The following is a 21,090-nucleotide window of genomic DNA, read 5'->3' as shown; positions in this document are numbered from 1 at the left end:
CCCTTATAAAAGAGACCGCAGGGCTTCCCTGGTGGCGCAGTGGTTGAGAGTCCACCTGCCGATGCAGGGGACACGGGTTCGTGCCCCGGTCCGGGAAGATCCCACATGCCACGGAGTGGCTGGGCCCGTGAGCCATGGCTGCTGAGTCTGCGCGTCCGGAGACTGTGCTCCGCAACGGGAGAGGCCACAACAGTGAGAGGCCCGTGTACCGCAAAAAAAAAAAAAAAAAGAGAGACCGCAGAGAGCATTCTTGCCCTCTTTTCATCATGTGAGAACACAGTGAAAAGCTGACAGTCTGCAATTTGGAAGAGCGCCTTCACCTGACTTCACCATGCTGGCTCCCTGATCTCAGACTCCAGCCTCCAGAACTATGAGAGGCTGTCCACAGCAAAGGAATCCATAAACAAGACAAAAAGACAACCCTGAGAATGGGAGAAAATATTTGCAAACAAAGCAACTGACAAAGGATTAATCTCCAAAATATATAAACAGCTCATGCAGCTCAATATCAAAAAAAAAAATGGGCAGAAGATGAAAATAGACGTTTCTCCAAAGAAGACATACAGATGGCAAAGAGGCACATGAAAAGATGCTCAACATCACTAATTATCAGAGAAATGCAAATCAAAACTACAGTGACGTATCACCTCACACCGGTCAGAATGGCCATCATCAAAAAATCTACAAACAATAAATGCTGGAAAGTGTATGGAGAAAAGGGAACCCTCTTGCACTGTTGGTGGGAATGTAAATTGATACAGCCACTATGGAGAACAGTATGGAGGTTCCTTAAAAAACTAAAAATAGAATTACCATATGACCCAGCAATCCCACTACTGGGCATATACCCTGAGAAAACCATAATTCAAAAAGACCCATGCACCCTAATGTTCATTGCAGCACTATTTACAATAGCCAGGACATGGAAGCAACCTAAATGTCCATCAACAGAGGAATGGATAAAGAAGATGTGGTACATATATACAATGCAACATTACTCAGTCATAAAAAGGAATGAAATTGGGTCATTTGTAGAGACGTGGATGGACCTAGAGACTGTCATACAGAGTGAAGTAAGAAAGAGAAAGACAAATATCATATATTAACGCATATATGTGGAATCTGGAAAAATGGTATAGATGATCTTATACCATTTTTATGCAAAGCAGAAACCGAGGCACAGACGTAGAGAACAAATGTATGGATACCAAGGGGGAAAGTGGGGGTGAGAGGAACTGAGAGATTGGGATTGACATATATACACTATTGATACTATGTATAAAATAGATAACTAATGAGAACCTACTGTATAGCACAGGGAACTCTATTCAGTGCTCTGTGGTGACCTAAATGGGAAGGAAATCCAAAAAAGAGGGGATATATGTATACGTATAGCTGATTCACTTTGCTGTACAGTAGAAACTAACACAACATTGTAAAGCAACTATACTCCAATAAAAATTAATTATAAAATAAAAAGAACTGTGAGAGGCTGTTGTTTAAATACCCAGTCTATGGTATTTTGTTATAATAGCCTGAACAGACCAAGACAATGCTCTTCTGAAGCCTCCACCCTCCAGCAAAAAGAGGGCAGGAAGGCTGCTCTATGGATACCCAGTTATTCTCTTCCCCAGGCAGCCTGGCACTTGCTCAAAAGGCTTATGGACACACTGGCCTTGGTGCCGGGGAGAGAATGTAGTGTGGCCTTGACAATACTTACTCCTGTCATGGCCACCCTGACTTCTGGCCCCGTTGAGTATCAACTGCCAACAGCGGTGACCCACCCTGAGGCCCTGATTCTGCATCACACTTCTAAGTGACCAGCCAGCTCCCTGGTGGAAAGCTGATTACGCTGGGCCCTTCCTCCAGAGCACACAGTAATTTACCCTCACCGGGACAGACGTATACTACGAACTGTCAGGCCTCCCGGCCCCCCGACCCACAAACTTACTTAATGCCTTCTGTACCACACAGCACCACCTCCAACCAACCAACCAACTTCTCTGCAAATGAAATGAAGCAAGGTCTACTTGCCGCAGGATTCTTGATCCTCCCACAAACCTTATCAGCAGAAGCAGCAGGCCTTCCAGAACTCTGCTGTGCTGCCTGCTAGAACACCACATCTTGCAGAGTTGTGGGACGTGATGCTTCTCCTCAGAGCTGCAGTCCAGGGACTGAGGGATCAGGGATGGAGATGACATCTCCCATGTTTATACCCCGCGAGCTACCCTTAAGATTTTTGCTTCCTGCCCCATGTTGCTGAGCCCTGGCGATCTGGAGATTTCAGTACCCAGGAAAGGATGCTTCTATGAGTGGGTGGCATAGGAGGATGTGTGGCGCGCCAGCAGGTCATTTTGGGTTTCTTGGGCTTCTAGGGAACAGCATCCTCATAGGTGGGGATGCAGAGGAGGACAGGCTGTGGGGTACCCTTCCTTAGGGGCCTTGTTTGTGGCTGGGTCTGTGGGCTGGAGGCCTCTTAGAAATGTGCATGTGTCCCGGCCTGTGCTGCTGCCGGCAGCCCAGGGGCCTGTGGGCGCACGCACGGCGGCTCCCGGAGCCCGCAGCGTCCGGGCGGAGCGTGGCCGTGGTCAGCGGACCTGGCGCCTCGGGCACTGACTACTGCGGAAACGAGATTATGAAGGCTAGTCATGCTCCCTGCTACTCCCTGCAGAATCCAGAAGCTCTGCCTCTGCACTGAGAGCTTCCCATGTGGAACTGGCTCAGGCTGGTTAAGGACTCTGTCTCTGAGAAAACAACTGGACTGACGAGAATGCAGTTTTGGAAAAAAACTGTGGATGATATATCTTGTGACAGTCCACCACATCAGCCTGCGGCCATTGAACTATGGAAGGCTGTCAAAAGACATAATCTGACTAAAAGATGGCTTATGAAAATCATTGATGAAAGAGAAAAAAATTTGGATGACAAAGCATATCATAATATCCAGGAACTGGAAAATTATGCTGAAAACACACAGAGCTCTCTTCTTTATCTAACACTAGAAATATTGGGTATAAAGGACCTTCATGCAGATCATGCCACAAGTCACATTGGAAAAGCACAAGGCATTGTAACTTGCTTGAGAGCAACGCCGTATCATGGTAGTAGAAGAAGAGTATTCCTTCCCATGGACATTTGTATGCTGCACGGTGTTTCACAAGAGGATTTTCTATGGAAGAGCCAAGATAAAAATGTGAGAGATGTGGTATATGACATGGCCAGCCAGGCACACTTGCACCTAAAGCATGCTAGGTCCTTCCACAAAAGTGTTCCTGTGAAACCATTTCCTGCTTTCCTTCAGACAGTTGCTCTGGAGGACTATTTAAAGAAAATTCAACAAGTGGATTTTGATATATTCCACCCATCTTTACAGCAGAAGAATACTTTACTTCCATTATCTTTGTATATTCAGTCATGGAGAAAAAGATATTAAAATAATTTCATGGCAAAAAAAAAAAAAAGAAATGTGCATGTGTGTGTATGTGGTGTACAAACACACATGCACACACACTGGACAAATAAAAGGTGCATTTAGCAAGTTCCTGCCAGGGTGGCTTCCTGATTCAGCTTAATCCCCCTGTGAAAATAGTCCTTAGTGTACACAGGGAACCCAAGCAACCAAGTCTGTACTAAGCAGCTCTGTCAATTCCCCAGGCGTCTGGAATTCTGTAAGGCCCTCTGGGGACGGGACCACAGCTCTGCATCCTTGGTGCCCAGCACGGTGTCGGCACAGCAGGAGCTCAATAAACACCTGCCCAGCAGTCAGTGGGACGGTCAAGGCTGGACCGTCTAGAACTCCTTTAGCCAAGATTCCCAAAGCCAGCCTGGCTCCAGCCCTTCCTGGATTTTCAACTCTCTCTTGGATTCCTTGAGATACTCTGATAGGCTTCCAATAAGTTCTTGTGTCACATAAACTAGGCAGTCTTGCTTTTTGTTTTTGTTTTGTTGTTTTGGCTGCGTCGAGACACGAGGGATCTTAGTTCCCCGACCAGGGATTGAACCCGGGTCCCCTGCAGTGGAAGCATGGAGTCCTAACCACTGGACTGCCAGGCAAGTCCCTAGTCAGTCTTGCTTTTAACCAGTACATTTTCAATACCTACACAGGACTCTCCACCATCCTAAAAGGAAGCCTATTCTCCTAAAATAAGCTTCTGGCCCCTTCAGTCGGCTAGGCGAGGCCTCTCAGAGGTGGTCAGTTCGTTTCCTCGGTCCTTGGGCTTCTCCAAGTCTGTGGTCAGTCATGCCCTGCTCCTCAACACCTTTTTAACTATCCACAGAGTGTGTCCCAGACCCCCTGGAAATCAAAGCAAAGCTATAAACGCTCTCCCTAGAAAAAGAGCAACACACACACAAAACACTGTGTGACATTTTAAGGGTTGTGGGGACTCCAAGTTAAGAACTTATGATCCTATGACATATAAGAAATATATATCTTGTCTTCCTCCATGGTTCCTGGCTCACAGTTCCTGAGCGCTAAGAGCAATGCGAGCATCTTTTGTCACAATATTTGGTCTCTTGTCCTCAGTTCTGAGTTCGGAGCCATAAAGGAGAAATGGGTATCTTATCATTCATAACAAGCCCCTTTCCGTCAAAACTGGGTTTATGTCAATGAGGTGACTTTTGCAAAGGACCTAAGGATGGGGGCTGGTTGCCAGGGGAACCAATCATGAATAGAGGGGTGAAACTTTCAGTCCCTCTGGGGAGGGGAGAGGGCTGGAGGCTGAATCAGTCACCAGTGGTCAGTGATGGCATCAATCATGCCTAATTAATAAAGCCCCCATAAAACCCTAAAAGGATGGGTTTGGAGAGCTTCCGTGTGGGTGAACATGTAGAGATTTGGGGAGAGTGGCAGACTTCAGAAGGGGCGTGGAAGCTCCGTCCTTTCCACATACCTTGCCCTATGTCTCTTCCATCCAGCTGTTCCTGAGTTACACCCCTTTACAATAAACTGGTAACCTAGTAAGTAAAATGTTTCTCTGAGTTCTATAAGCAGCTCTAGCAAATTAACTGAACCTTAGGAGGGGGTCATTGGAACCTCTGATCTATAGCCGGTCAGTCAGAAGCACAGGTGACACCCTGGGCTTACAACTGAAGTCTGAAGTTGGGGGGGGTCCTGCAGGACTGAGCCCTTCACCTGAGGGATTGGATGCTTCCTCCAGGTAGGCAGTGTCAGAATCGAGTTGCATTGCAGGACACCCATCTGGGGTCTGAGAAGTGCTTGGTGCTTCGGGGAACCCCTCCACCCTCCACCCACATGCATGTTGGAAATTGGGAGCAGAAACCTTTTAAAACTCTTACTGAGCATCACCTTACTCCCCCTCTCTGAGGGCTCCAACCACAGTCAGTGACACTGATGGCTGTCAGACACACCCTGGGTGCAGGGGCCCGGTGGACACCTGGGGAAGGAACAGCTGGCAAAGCTGCGTCCTGAGGCTACACCTCAGGCTGTGAGGCAGCATTGTTAGAGATGTTTTCCTTCTCTAAACAACATTTCCATTTTCAAGGAAACTGATGTTTCTAAAAGGTCATCTGGTTTGGCAGCCCTGCAGCGCCAGAGGGGAGAAAACTGAAGGCCAGAGAGGAATCTGCTCAACCAGTAGTAGCAGCACTGGATCCCTCAGCAGGCAATTACCTACTGAATGAGAAGAGCATTGGACATGGCACCCACGGCGTTGCAGGAAGGACCACATTACCTTTGTCAGCTGCTGCTCCGAGGAAAACCCCAAACCAAACACCGTGTTGGCTCTGCTGTCGGCCCACTGCCCAAATTTCTGCGATGTTTTGGTGAAAGTCATATTGGGTGTGATTGTGCTGTTTATGATCACCTGCAGCGAAACAGCCCAAAGAGTCGACATTTAAACACTGAATTAGACACCAAAGTAACTCCTTAAAAACTCCTCTGTTGGCAAAGCTAGTAGGTAAAGCCTGCATCCCCACTGTTATATCTGGTCCTGAGTTCTTCCTCTCCTGGCACATCCCACGCTGAGTCATATACACACAGCCATGATAACAGGCAATTTCAGAGATTTAAAAACAGAGAGTCAGCCTAAAATAAGATTTCACAGGTTATCAGTGGGAGAAAGTCTCTCCTAAGTAGAGAACAGTTTCCAAAACTGCTACTTATTTCCCCAAAGCTGTCGCACATCCGATTGCCCTTAACGGCCAGCCATGTCACACATCCTCTGAAGAACCACGCTGCCTACCTTTTTAAGTGCCTAGAGCCCCCGGGGTCCAGCTCAAACCATTTAAAATTTCCACGAGCAATGGGGGCTTGCTGCTTCCCCACGGGAAAGAAAAGGTACAGTCTAATTGGGATAATTTGTGGAGGGTTAATTTACTGACTAATTAGACAGGTGTGAGCTGGGTGTACGGACAGTGCAGCGACCTGGTGCTAGCTGCTGCTGCCTCTCCTTGGCTTTAAAGGATGAGGGGGTGAAGAGGCTATGGGACGTGGAAGGAGAGAGTCATGGAGCACAGGCTGCCTTAACGAGAGAGAAGACCTTCTGTTGAGGGACACACCAGCACATGGGGACCTCACAAGAGGGGGAGCCAGTGGGACAAATGCCCTCGCCTGGGCCATTCTGATTTCCCGCCACTGGCCAAACCCAACCAGAAGCCAGAGGCCCCGCAAGCCCACTGATGTCATGTGCGGGTCGGCCCCTCAGGGACCAGAGCAGGGTGAAGAAGAGTAGAGGATGAATGTGGAGGTAAAAGGATGATATCCAGCACACAGTACATTCATTCATTCAACGAACATTCACTGAACATTCATTATATGCCTGATAGTCTACTAACCAAAGGCACAAAGGGGAAGGAGTCAAGAGTCCTGGTCTTCAAGTTGCAGGTAGTCAGGAAGAGGGTAGAGACATGTAAGTAATCACTAAACAACTGATCAGTGTTATAAAGTATCAATAACAGGCTCACTTGGCAGAAATCCTTGGCAGCCTGAATACTAAATTACTGAAGACTAAAAAACTACTTATATCAGCTCTTAAGCCTTACAACAAGCCTATGAGGTATGACTACCACCTTCATTTCACAGGAGAAACTGAGTTGGCAAGTAGCAAAGCCTAGAGGTAAAACCCAGATGGTCTGACTCAAAGTCCTGTATTCTGAACTTCTGCATGACGTGCTTCTCATGTTATACATGATGGCTCCTGTTCTTGCCCCAGCTATGAAGTACTGATGCCTTCACCGCACTCCAGGTTGCTTTTCCTTCCTGTGCTAGTTCCTCTAATTCCCAAGACTGTGTGAGCTAAGACACTTTTATCACATGTTCTTCAGATAACTGAACGCAACAGTTAGTAAAGAGCTCTGCCTGCTGTCACCAGACACTATCAAGAAATGGGGGCAGGGCTTCCCTGGTGGCGCAGTGGTTGAGAGTCTGCCTGCCAATGCAGGGGACACAGGTTCGTGGCCCGGTCTGAGAAGATCCCACATGCCGCGGAGCGGCTGGGCCCGTGAGTCATGGCCGCTGAGCCTGAGCGTCCAGAGCCTGTGCTCCACAACGGGAGAGGCCACAACAGTGAGAGGCCCGCGTACCGCAAAAAAAAAAAAAAAGAAAAAAAAAGAAATGGGGGCAGCGGAGGGAGGTGTGGAAAATGCAGATCTAAACCAGAGGCAAGTACAAAGTAAGGCGTCTGGGACCTCGAAGGCTGGCTGGGTTCTGGCTCAGCCCCAGGCAGGACCGATGGAGTGGAACCAAGGCAGGCCAAGGGAAGGCATGTGGCTGGGAGCTGGATCAGAGTGGATCATGTGATCCCAGGAAGCCAACCCTGATCACCTCTCAATTACCAGAATCCTGGGAGGGCAAAGCAATGACCACACCCATTCTAAATCTTTCTGCTCCTCACAACAGACCTCTGCCCCTAGGTCAGCTTCCACACCCTCTCCCTGAAGCCCCCTTGAAAGGCAGAGGACAGAGGCTGATACTCCTCTGAAGCCTGTCCCAAACAGGCTGTCCCACTGTCAGTCAAGCTGGAATAAGAATGGTGATGCCCACTGGTCATCTTTAGATTGCTTTAGAACTTAACAGTTCCTAAGGTAGTTTTTCAGTCTTTCATCTGATCCCCATTTTTACAGATGGGGAAACTGATGCTCAACAAGCTCCAATGACTTGTTCAAGGTCATAAAACTAGTAACTGGTTAAAAAGAATATAATGTATGTATTGCTTACATAAGGCAATGATTAACTAAATCTATATTTATGCTTCTTGGGGGTTCATTCAACTTACTTACTTACTTACTTATTTAGGCTGTGTTGGGTCTTCGTTGCTGCTTGCGGGCTTTTCTCTGGTTATGGCAAGCGGGGGCTACTCTTTGCTGCGGCATGCGGGTTTCTCACCAAGGTGGCTTCTCTTTGTTGCGGAGCACGGGCTCCAGGCACTTGGGCTTCAGTAGTTGTGGCCTGCGGGCTTCAGTAGTTGTGGTTCGTGGGCTCTAGAGCGCAGGCTCAGTAGTTGTGGCGCACAGGCTTAGTCGTTCCGCGGCATGTGGGATCTTCCTGGACTAGGGATCTAACCCATGTCCCCTGTATTGGCAGGCGGATTCTATCTATCTATCTATCTATCTATCTATCTATCTATCTATCTATCTATCTATTTATGGCTGCGTTGGGTCTTTGTTGTTGCGCATGGGCTTTCTCCAGTTGCGGTGGGGTGGGCTACTCTTCGTTGCAGTGCATGGGCTTCTCATTGCAGTGGCTTCTCTTGTTGCAGAGCATGGGCTCTAGGCACGTGGGCTTCAGTAGTTGTGGCTCGTGGGCTCTAGAACACAGGCTCAGCAGTTGTGGCACACGGGCTTAGTCGCTCTGCAGCATGTGGGATCTTCCAGGACCAGGGTTTGAACCTGTGTCCCCTACATTGGCAGGTGGGCTCTTAACCACTGTGCCACCAGGGAAGTCCTGGCAGGTGGATTCTTAACCACTGTGCCACCAGGGAAGTCCCATTCAACTTCTTAAATCTGTAGACTCATCAATTTTGGAAAATTCATCAGTTTTTGGAAAATTCTCAACCATTCTCTCTATGAATATTACTTCTGCTCCATTCTCCCTCCTCTCCTTCTGGGATTCCCATTACATGTGTGCCAGATCTTTTGAGCGTGTCCAACATGGTTTATATTCTTTTTTTAAAAAACATTTATATAAATTTTTATTTAAACAGTAAGTCAGAAATCTTATTTACATTAATTTCTTTGTTCTCCCAAAAGCACACCCCCACCCCTTATAGGATATAAATGTTCATCGAAACTGGTTTGCGTATTGTTTTAAGGAGAGAAGAGGGAAAAGAATGAGCCTCCAGCTAAACTGTCCCGGCATCTACAAAGAAGCAGGACTGGGATCAGAAGCCAGTTTGCCAGGGTCTTGCAGTGCCCTCACTCAGCAGACTGAAGAACAAGGCAGGGTTTGGGCCACCTCTCCTCTTCTCCACCTCTGAGGTGGGATTTATTTTTGTTTTCTCTTCCCAGTCGCGGACCACCTGGAGCCCTGGGGCGTCACAAAGCCCACGAGGCTGCCAGGGTTTGGGGTTCCTCTGCTACTGGTGTCACCGGCCAGTGAGGGAGGCCTGCAGGCACCGCAGGCCCTGGTTAAAGGTCACAGTCCCCGGCCACCAGCAGGTATCACAGTGCATCTTCTTCACTGCAGCCTCCGCCGATCATGAAGCGGAACTCCTGGAGGTTCGAGACACGGTGGAAGTGAACGAAAGCGCCAGCCACCATGAAGAGGTGGAAGAGCTGATGGGAGTGAAACCAGATGTCATCCTTGCCGGGAAAGAAGTGCTCGGGGATGCGGGCAGCGTACAGGGCTGCTCCTGTGACATACAGGCTGGCCATCAGCATCAACCAGCCGATCTGCCTTAGGGTGGCGGCCTTCAGGAAGCCCTCTGAGATGATATAATGCAAGGTGGGAATGATGCCACTCAGGCCAAGGTCCAAGAACACTCCTGCTCCCACCCCCCGATACTGCGGGGTAGCAAACATGTCCCACTGGGAGACGATAATGGCTGTGATGTCCAGCACACAGATGACAATCAAGTAGATGAAGCATGGTGTGGGTTACAGTAGAAAGAATAATAAAACCAAGGGACAAAGCTTCCCATAATCAGAAGAGCAATACCAGAGTAATCCAGTTTAGAGAAGAGACAGGAGACCCCTTCTGAGTGGCAGTAGACTGTGTGGAACAGCCATGAAAAAGAAAGGCAGAGAATGGCCCCCAAGAAGAATAATCCAAAGACCACCTTCTCTTGCAGGGGGGCCACCAAGGAGATGTCTGGACGAAACATATAAAAGATCCCCAGGCACAGGAAGAATACACAACCTAAGAGATGTGGCCAGATGTTGCCTGTCTCAGTGTGTATTCTGAAAATGCTCTTAAAACAGGCCTGGAAAGAAGGCACAGGGGGCCAGTGTCCATGCAAGAGGAAGTCGTTATCCTTGAGCCAGTCGGTAGCACATCATGAGGCATTACTTGCCACCGACCTCCCCAGACCTTACACACAAACTCTTCCAGTCTCTCCATGGCGTGGTGGGCTTGTAAGAGGAGGGACGTGCCCATAAGCCCCTCTTCCTCCTGAGATGTTCCATCATTGCAGTGACCTTTCTCCAAGCTTTTTTTATGATAGGAAGAAAGGACAGATGCCTCTACAAGAGGCTCCAAATCTCCTTGGTGGATGCCATTGTCACCTCTCCTTGTACCATCAAGTTGGTGCCCTTTTCTGAGCCTTATATCTGGCTCTGGAGTCCTGCTGTACTCGCCGGTTTTCTGCTGTCTTGTTCATGGGATACCTGCACCTTTCTTACAAAGAGGTCTTTCTGTTCCTTCTTCTTGGGAGGATAGACTTTTAGGATAGTGAGTGGACCCAGAGCTCGCCGCCGCCTTGCCACGCGTCTCAGGCTCCTCGGAACCACGGCTGCCAGGACCCCAAACGAGCAGAGGGGCTGCACGCCGCTACCGCCGCGACCCAGCGTCACAGCGTATATTCTTATCAGTTTTCATCCCCTGATTCTTGGGTCTCTCCATTTCAATTTGGGTATTTTCTATTGATCTGTCTTCTAGTTTACGCATCTTGGCTATTGATATATCCAAACTGCTGTTAAACCTATCCACTGAGTTCTAAATTTCAGACTTTGTATTATTTTAGTTCTAGAATGTCCTTGTGATTCTTTTAAAAAATATATAAATCTCTGGGAATATCCTCCTTCCTTTCAACTATTTTGTTCATTTTTTCCTACATGTCCTTGAATATATTACTCATAGTTATTTTATTAATTTTATTTTTTTTCATAGTTATTTTTAAATCCTCAAACGTCTGGATTATCTTTGAATCTGTTTCTATTATCTGATTTTTGCCCTCTTGATTCTAGGCATGCAGGAATTTTTTCACTGTATGGTAGAAAATGGGTATAAAAGAACTGTTAGGGCTTCACACGATGTTACCATCTACAGATAGAGTTTTCTCTCTCCTCTGCTAGGCAAGTAGGCTAGATCGGTAATCCCTAACTCAGTGACTAAGGGTCAGGGCTCGGTTTCAGTTCTGGTAATGCTCAGTTTGCCACCGGTTTGCCCCTGTTTTTAGGGCAGGCCCTCTAAAGCTTTCAGCTGAGAACCTGGCAGGTCTTTATCTGCTCTTCCGTGAAAGAGAGCAGGAGATTCACTTCTGTCTATCACAGGTTTTCAGCTTCTGTAGCCTTCCAAAACCATGCATCTTCAAAATCTGGCAAACCTTGAAGGAGAAACTAGCCATGTATTTGGGCCACTCAAGTCTCCAATTTTGTCACTCAAGTTCCAAAATCTCTGCTGGTTTCTCTGTTCCCTAGGTGTCACCTTTCCCAGGAGCCAAACCTGGCTTTTCAGCACCTAGCTACTTCTAGAATCAGTGAGTGCCCCAGGTGAAAAGGGTATGCAGATGCCCAGTGTCCATTCCCTATCCCTCTGGGGCTTTCATGTCTTTACTGTTCTCTTCTCAGACCCCTTGGCAGGTCTTTGCTTTCTAAGCACTGTAAATCTGAGGAAAATTTTACTCTGCCTTTCAGAAATGTCCAGTTTAACTCATTATGCTGGCACAGACTTGGAATTCAGCAAATGTCCTGTGGGGAAAACTAGCCATGGGTTTGAAGCCCCTCAAATCTCCACCTTTGTCACTCTAGCCCTGTGCACTGCTAAATGTTTCCTTAGTGTCTCTTTGTCCCAGCGGCATCCCTATACATGGGCCAAGCCCCAGTCTTCAGGCCGCACCCAGGATTGACAAATGCTCCCAAGAGAGAAAAGACCTTCTGATTGTCATCCCTGAGTGGTCCTCACCTCTCTGGAATTTTAGTCCCTCTAGTCCTCATTGTTTCTACAGTTCTCTGTTGTCTTTAAACTGTGTTTATCCAGCTTTTTCTAGTTGCCATCAGAAGAAACACTGGCCTGCTGCATCTATATACCTTACTCAAAAGCAGAAGTGCTGAATTATGGAGATGCAATTTACTATGTGTCTCAAGTGACATTTTTCTATAATGTTTATGGGAAGCATGCAACCTCTCATAAGGTTGCTGTTTACAACAAGAAGCAAAATTGAACTTCAACATGCCAATACAGTTGATTAGTATGACTTCAAATGGGTAGCTAAGATTAGCTGCAGATATTCCTCAAGTGCTCAGATCCCACAGTGCTCACTCTAAGCAGTGATTCCAGACCTCTCACTAACTGCCCATCTCTTTCCTCCCCTCCTGTATCATGTGTGTGTTGGCAGGGAGTGGAGGGTACAGAGGTGTATTAGAACTCCCAGCCTATAATTTAGTCCATCAAACCCACCCTACTTCATTTTCTCCAGTCTCACAAGAGCAGGGTCCATTCACCTGCCCAGAACTAAGCCTCAGTCCCCTAGGTCCCACCTCCTCACTTCCACCCCCAAGATGTCCCTCCTACCCATACAAATGCACTAGGTGCTCACCACCACAGACCCAGTGTAGACGAAAGGTCTGCTCACTCCTGGAACACAAACTCCCAGTCTTGCAGGACGTCTTCATCAAAACTTTGCAGTGGGAGTGCCTCTGTCCTCTTCATTCCCTACTGACATGTCTGCTCTACTGGGGGATTGCTTTGATCCCAGTTCAGCACGGCTACCTTTCATTCTGTCACTGGCATCAAGGTACCCAGGCATTTACCAAACACAACCTATAAGATCCCACAAACTGGAGGTCAGCCAGGAGGGCGAAAAAGGAAAGCCTCCTCCCTTCACCGTGCTGCTCTTGCAATCCGTCAGGCTGCTTCTCTGCGGACTTTGCAATGACCTGGCTGTCTCCTAATGATTCACCAAAGGCTCTGGGACTTCTGGAACTTCCAAGATCCAGAAGGGAGGAAGTAAGGGGACGAGAGAGAAGAAGGGAAGGAAAGCCATCATTTACTTCTACAATATCCTTTACACTGCCATGACTCACCAGAGGTAGCTGGTCTGAACAATCTCAAGGTCATAACAGTAAACTCATCTCTACAATTAGTGAGGCAACTGGCTGGCCATTCTCCCAGGAAATCCAGTGAACTGACCTCAAAAGCAGCAAGATGGACAGCTGGGGCAATCAAGCCATTAAAAAGTGGTCAATCCCAGGACCCTCTTCTTTCATTTCCCACTAACATGGAAACTCCATCCTGTGCTACCCCTGGCTCAGCCCACCAACACCAAGTCCTCCTGAGAAGTTGGGCAGATCGAAGCTTCTAAGGACACATTCCTTCTGTGCATGTTCCTCTTGGGTTCCCAAATCATTGCTGGCTAACTGCACTTGCACCTGAAATCCACCTTATTGCCTGTTTCTCTTTGAGGCTCTGACTCATTTCTGACTTTCACCCTCCTCAAGCATGCATGAAGAAGTGAAAGGAAGTGGACACATATGACCTTTTGTCTATTCTGGGTCTGCTACAGTTGAGTGCCCAGTGCAGCTGTGTGAATGTGAGGGATATTCTGGGGGTGGGGGTGAGGAGATGGGACCTGAGGGAGGCTTAGTTCTGGGCAGGTGAATGGACCCCTCTCTTGTGAGACTGGAGAGAATGAGGTAGGTTGAGTTTGACGGACATAAGCTACAAGCTCAATGTCACTAGGAATGTGGAAACTGCATTACCATTACTACTATATACTCACCAAATTCAAAATATGTCTGATGATACCAAGGGTGGGGGTGAGGATGTGGGGCAATGGGTGCTCTCATAGATTGGCAAAATCACTTTGAAAACTAATGTGGCTTTCTCTGATAAAGTTTAAAATGCACATTCCCTACCACCCAGCAATTCCACTCCTAAGTATATATCTGAGAGAAACCTTTGCATAGGTACACCAGGAGAAACGCACAAGGATGTTCACAGTAGCAGTGTTTGCAAACATAAATGTCCACCATCAGCAGAATGGATAAATTATGGTATATTCATACAACGAAATACTACCTAGCAGTGAAAATTAATCAAAGCTATAGGTATCAGCATGGATGATAACAAAAACTTAAGTAAAAAAAAAAAAGTCACAAAAGAAGACATACAGTATAGGTCTCCGGTATGATTCTATTTATGTAAAAATCAAAAACAGGCATAACTAAATAATATATTTAGGGCAAGGGTCAACAATTATAGCCCTCAGGCCAAATCCAGCCTGTTTTTGTAAATAAAGTTTTATTGGTACGCAGCTTCACCCATTCATGTACATATTGGCCTCTGGCCATTTCCTTGCTATTGATACAAAAGAAAAGTTGAAGAGCTGGGAAAGAGATTGTACAGCTTATAAGAAAATTACTATCAGGCCCTTTAGAGAAAAAGTTTGCCAACCTCTGGCTTAGGGATGTACACACTGGTGGCAAAACTATAAAGAAAGGCAAGGGAATGTTTAATACGAATTTCAAGAAAGTAGTAACCTCTTGCAGGGTGGACGGCAGGTGCCTATATTAGGGAGAGGTCCAGAAAGAGACTTCTGAAGGACTAGTAAAAGACAGACTTCCTCAATTGGGTGTTGGGTACATGAGTATTTGCTTTGTTATCAGACATTAAATGGCACAGATAAACAGTTAAAAATAAAGCACATGCAAAGCTATAACAAAGCTGTCAGGGAGACGAATTCCCCGTGTGAGCAGAAGCTTGTGAAAAGGGAAGGCGGTGCCCTGTGCATGGGGACACCGGAAAACTGTGTTGGGGGCAGAGGAAGTGGCTGGACCTGTGGGTTCTGGCCTCAGGTAAGCGGGGGGAGGCTCAGCAGACTCTGGGGTCACAGGAGTGGAGGATGTCACCCAGCAAGAGGGGACAGAGTTTCAAGGGAAGAGGCCTGGGTAGAAAATGACTTTAGAAGCACCAAGGCAGGGCCTGAGGAGTGAAGGCATGCAGAAGGCAGCCAGGACAGTCAGGAGGCAACAAGGAAGAATAAGGCCTTGGGTGTGGAGAGAAAGGGCACGCATGGGTGTTCGATGAAGCAGATGGACTCAGCAGGACCAGAACTGGGGCCTCCCTGGGGACTTGGGAAGGCCAGTGGGGGGTGGGGGTGGGGGTGGGCGGGGCAGGGGAGCACCCTTAGAAAGTGAAGCCCAGAAGGATGAAGGGGCTGCTTTAAAGCACAACCTTTAATATGGGCTCCCGACCCCTATGCCCACCCCCTTCCTCTTTTTTGTGAATTCTCTCTGAAACGTTCATGGAGAAAAAAAAAAAAAGAGACTCCCCAGTAAAAGACTCAGTTCCTGCAGATCACTGGAACCCACTTCTCAGACAATGCACAGAGCACATGCAACCAAGAGGTACCTGGAAGAAGCAAAAAGCTAAGCTCCTCCAGTCCCTAGTGCAGCTCCGGCTTCAGAGGAAGCTGGAGGCAGGCCTCCTGGTTCCTATTCAGGGCGAGTCCCCAAATCCACGGAGACGGAAGTCAGAACACAGAAGAGGCTGGGGATGAGTTACAGCAATTAAAAGACTTGTTGCCTGCTTCCAGAAAAGGTATTAATCGATGCTTTTATTCTTTTTTTTTTTAAACCATAGTCAGGGAAAAAGAGAAACCAACATTCATTGAAAATCCTACTGTGTGCTGAGAACCTTCCATATGTCTGCTCCCTTAACAGAAGGTGCTCTGTATTTATCCAAAAGGGGAAACTAAGGACTTCGCTGGAGGTCCAGTGGTTAGGACATCGCCTTCCAATGCAGGGTTTTATCCCTGGTTGGGGAGCTAAGATCCCACATGCCTCATGGCCAAGAAACCAAAACATAAAAGAGAAGCGATATTGTAACAAATTCAATAAAGACTTTAAAAATGGTCCACATCAATGAAGTGAGAGAGTGGCATGACATTTACACACCACCAAACCAATGTAAAATAGATAGCTAGTGGGAAGCAGCCACATAACACCGGGAGACCAGCTCAGTGCTTTGTGACCACCCAGAGGGGTGGGATAGGGAGGGTGGGAGGGAGAGGCAAGAGGGAGGATATATGTGGATATATGTATGCATATAGCTGATTCACTTTGTTATACAGCAGAGACTAACACAACATTGTAAAGCAATTATACTCCAATAAAGATGTTTAAAAAAAGGTCCACATCAAAAAACAAAAACAAAAAACAGAAACAAAACAATGACCAAAAAAAAAAAAAAAAAAAAGAGGAAACTATACTGATGGGTGGAGGAGGGGACCCTGACTGTGTTCTTGAAAGCAATTCACATTCCCAGACAAAACACCAAACAAGTCAGAGTTTCAGAGGCTTATATCCTCCAAACCGTTGTGATTAGGCAGAACACAGCGGGTGCTGCTAAATATTTGTAGAAGGGATGACCTCTAAGGTCTCTTCCAATATAGGCTTCTGTGATCCTATAAATAACTGAGAACCCAGGGCGGGGAGCCATCCAGAGCACCCGGGAGAAACACCTGCTCCAGGCAGGTCTTGTCCACAGGTGCAGGCAATTCCTCATAAGGATGGCAATGATTAACTCAGTCTGTAAAGAGTGCCAACAGCACAATGAAATCAACTGCTGCGACGGCTCAATTAACAAATCCTCTGGAAATGGAGTCCCTTTATAACGGAGTTGGCTGTTCCACACAAAAACTCCCCATCAGTCACACGGCTGTTGGTTGCGGCTGTCGGTGATGTGGTGGCTCACAGCAGCGCTCTGGGGAGCTGGGAGACGGGATGTGCCCTCATGTGGCTCCCATCTGTCCATGCACAGGGCTGACCCTGGGTGACATTCTGAGGTTTTGGTCCTGGTTCCCTCTTGGCGGTGATCCTACTCTTGCCCACTGTCCTGCTGTGGACACGGCACACCTCCTGCAGGCCTGGAGAGGATGTGGCCAGGCCTGACCTCGTCACCGACCCATGTCTATGGCGTGGCCCACTCTAGCTTGATGCTGAGACTCCAGAGATGAGCCAGGCCTGTTCCTCAAAGAGCACAGTCTCCTGGTAGCCCCCCACGCCCAGACATGGATCCACAGAACCCCCAGGCAATGCTGGAGCTACGCACCACGGTACTCCCACCCACGTATGTCTTCAGCAGCAGCTGCGACTGACACATGAAATACCTTCCTTGGAAGAAGGAAGAAAAGGTCTGCGCACAGATTTTTCCTGCGATGAACAGCACCAAAGGCTCTCAGGGGAAGGAGAGGGCTTCCCCACATCGTTCCCCAAGTAGAGCACGACCAATGCTCGGACAGGGCAGAGGAGCTTGCTATGCCTGGTGCGGAACGACAGCTGCTAAAGCAGCTGGCTGCCCCTCCTCACTTCACGGGGGGCCCATGCTCTGTGGGCTGCCCGCGGTTGACTCAGCGGCTGAGTCCACCGTGGTCTTTGCTCACAACCACCTCCAAGTCCCTTCCACACCAGCAACCTGTTCCTGAAGCACATCGACTCCTTCATTTGGGAGGGCAGAGCAGGCTTCCCCTTCCAGGCTGCAGCAGCCTCCTGCCTTGGGAGGGACAGCTGGCCCAGAAGCACCAAGCAGAAGACGTGACATGGCCAGGCCAGGAGAGAGTGGCAGGACCGGGGGCCCTAGAACTGCCCAAGGTCAGAGGTGTAGCCCATGGGCCAAGACACCACCCCAAAGGCTAAAAGCATCTGACCATCTGTCATCTTAGTTCTGATAACATTTGGAATCAAAGGCCTAAAACAGAGTGGGGTTGTCCCAACGTGGTGGAACACAAGGATGAGGAGCCAGGGGCAGGGGTGGGATGCAGAGGGGCAGCGGACAAGAGCCCTGGAACAGCGCGGCACTGGCATCAGGTCAGCATACTGCGCCCTACTCCAGCCCCTAGGGAGGAAGGAGACCCATCTGGATTATTGGGGCAGGGCAGGAGCTGGGGCTGGGGGGATCAGGAACTCAGCCATGGGTGGGGAGGAGGAAGGTACAGAAGACCGGGCAGTGTCAAGAGCTGCTACCACTCTGGGGAAATCACCAGCCGGAGGTCCTCCTCCATGTCTCACCTGACCTGTGGAGCAGCTGGAGGAACGGGATCTGACCTAGACCTGGCCTGCTGGTTTTGCACATTGTTGCTGAGCAGCTCCAGGCAAGGTCCAGCTGAGCTGAGGAGGCCTGGGGACCACTGTCTGGTATTCTGTGCTCCAGTTCTCAGAGCAGGACAGTTCCCGCCCACCCGCGGCCCCAAGTGCCAGGCACAGGTACTAAACAACTAAGGATGGTCCCTACCCACTCCCCTGGGCCTTATGCTCTGTCACAGGACACTCCCTTTCGCAGAACAAGGCCCCATCACAGAGCCTGTGCCCCACTAGTAAGGCAGGAACTCTGGGTGGGCTCCTGGAATGCCAGGTGGTGTGGCGCTTAGGAGGCGTGGCCAGAGGGCCGTGGGCTCCATTGCTGGATTCCAGTGGCACCCCACAGCCTGGGTTCCCAATTCCCACTTTTTAAGTGACTCCATAACTTGATGGACCCCCCGCACTGAGCCGGAACTAGCTCTATTCTTCAGCCGGGGGATAGCCCACCCTCCTCCACCCACCTGATTTCTCAGAGCCGGCTCGTTTGGCTCGGACCCCACCACTGTCACAGCCTTCAGGAGCTGCAGACCGGTACAACGCAGTGGCTGACACACTGACAAATTACTCAAAGCCCAGCTAATAGGACTAAAGCGCTTTCTCTAAGAAAGTGCATTTTATCTGTATTTAAATACAGATAAAATGCACTTTATCTGTATTTAAGCCCACTCTGTCCTGGGATAACTCAACTGACAAAAGTGCAAACCCATCTCAAAGGATGGCGGATGGACTGACAGAATCTACAGATAAAAGAAAGCAAGTCAGCTTGATTCACCACTGCTAGCAGAACATCCTGGCAAGAGTTGAGAAGATTCCAGCTCAAAAGCACAGAGAAGGAAAGTGGTAATACAACCGCTGTATCACCATGTCTCCCAGAAGAAAAGAAATAACAAAGGCATCTTTCAGATAGTCAATCTTCAAACACAAGGTGCCTACCTACTATGCGCCAGGCACTTCTACACTTCCTGAGCGCTCATCAGAACCCTGGTCAGTGGAGGCTTCCCGTGCCTCCTGCTCTGTGGTTGTGGGGTTGTGGAGGGAGAAGCCCACAGCCAGGCCCTATTCTACTACCCAGCCCTGACCCAACTCCCCAGGAACGCTGACCTAGAGGCAGATTGCAGGCGAGAGGAGGCCAGTCAGAAGGCTACTGCAATAGTCTGAGCAAGACTGAACCAGGACAAGAGTTATGGCCTTGAAACAAAGCATTCGGTATAAACGTGAGACACTTGAAAGGCAGGTTCATTTTACCGACTAAAAAGGGAATGACTGTGCTTTTCCATTTCCTTCCTTCCTTCCTTCCTTCCTCCTTCCCTCCCTCCCTCCGTTCCTTCTTTCCTTCCAGCAACAAGTGACTGGGAAGTGAAAATGGAGAGGTGGTTTAGAGGGCAAATAGGGGAATTCAGCTTCAGATACACTGAATTTCAGGTGATAGCAGATTATCCATGTAAAAAGGTCCATCAGGATGAACACAGATTAAACACAGAAAAGAAACTATAAAGCGTCAAGTCTACTTTTTTTTTCTTTTGTAAACTTGGTGATACGTCTACTGATAATCCTTCTTTATTCTGCTCCCATCATAATGTGGCAAAAATATTGAGGAAGACAGCAGAATAATGAAAACAACAGGAAAAGAATTATCTCAAGAAATACTCCAAAACCATTTAATAAAATTCAACTCCCATGCCGAATAACACCAAAACCAGACTAGTGACAATACCCAATGCTGTCGGGGGTGCAATAAACTGGCATTCTCATACATGCTGGAAGACAGAACTCTTCGGAAAGCCATTTGGTAATAACCATCAAGAGCCATACATCATTAATATCTTGACCTATAACATTTCTTCCATGAATCTATCCTAAGGAAATATCCAAAAAGAAATAGGCATGATGACCAAATGAGGTTATCTGTTTCATGAAGATGCTCATTATCTATAATAGTAAAAAGCTGGAAGCCACTTCAGTATCTAACCGTAAGGGGAGAGATTAAGGACATTATAGGCCCTTGGTGGAATTATTAAAACAGCATTAAAATGCTAGTTATGAAGACAGCATGCTAACAGGGAAATTTTTTTTTAATTGGCCATAATTTTAAGTGAAAAAAGAAAAAAAGCGGGATCTGTGATTATAAAGACAGGATAACAATAACATCTCTGTTAAGGTGGCAGGTTTTGGGGTGCACCATTTTCCCTCCACTTTTCAAATGTATCCTATGGCTTTTGATGAAAATAAGTGACTTCAAGTGAGCCGGCGAGATGGTACCTTGGCTCCATCCACACTGATGATCCGATAGCTGTTCCTTGTGACATCGTAGAAGTAGGAGACTGTGACGGCCTGCTTGCTCGCGGGCACCCAGTTCTTCTTGGTGCTGGGGTCGATCTGGAAAACGTGGGCTCGGGTGGTGAAGATGGGCTGTTCTCTGCAAGAGGAAAGATGGGCGAATGAGTTGATGGGACTTCATGTATCATTTATGATTTCTAAGCCACCTAAGATTTTAATCATTTATGGAGAAAGATACATACGCATGAGAACAATTAAAATAAGAAAAGGGAAGAGAGGAGAAGAAAAGACACCAGCGGAGTAGTTACTGAAACGCAACACCCTGAGGCTGTGGGGCAATTG

At 48.0% G+C, this 21,090-nt stretch overlaps 1 protein-coding gene and 2 pseudogenes across 4 annotated transcripts in view; 1 reads left to right on the top strand and 2 right to left on the bottom strand.

Moving 5' to 3' along the window:
* The window catches only part of HOMER2 (homer scaffold protein 2), a 107,156-nt gene that overhangs the window by 36,313 nt on the left and 49,753 nt on the right, over nt 1–21,090 (bottom strand). For both annotated transcript variants that reach the window (XM_081227342.1, XM_081227341.1), the window contains exons 2-3: nt 20,731–20,887; nt 5,694–5,825 (exon numbers count right to left, since the gene is read on the bottom strand). In XM_081227342.1, the coding sequence (XP_081083468.1) occupies nt 5,694–5,825; nt 20,731–20,887 (289 nt within the window). The remainder of the gene's footprint in view (nt 1–5,693; nt 5,826–20,730; nt 20,888–21,090) is intronic.
* Nucleotides 1,799–4,349, top strand: LOC308614645 (NADH dehydrogenase (ubiquinone) complex I, assembly factor 6-like; annotated as a pseudogene). The gene has a single exon. The product of its transcript is annotated as an NADH dehydrogenase (ubiquinone) complex I, assembly factor 6-like (transcript).
* LOC308614225 (adiponectin receptor protein 2-like) lies at nt 9,117–11,689 on the bottom strand (annotated as a pseudogene). Its single transcript has one exon. The product of its transcript is annotated as an adiponectin receptor protein 2-like (transcript).

Source organism: Mesoplodon bidens, assembly GCF_964165515.1.
Source record: "Mesoplodon bidens genome assembly, chromosome: 3".
In the NCBI taxonomy this organism is placed as follows: domain Eukaryota; kingdom Metazoa; phylum Chordata; class Mammalia; order Artiodactyla; family Ziphiidae; genus Mesoplodon; species Mesoplodon bidens.
Note: the sequence above shows the minus strand (reverse complement) of the source record. Positions and strands in the feature narration are given on the sequence as shown.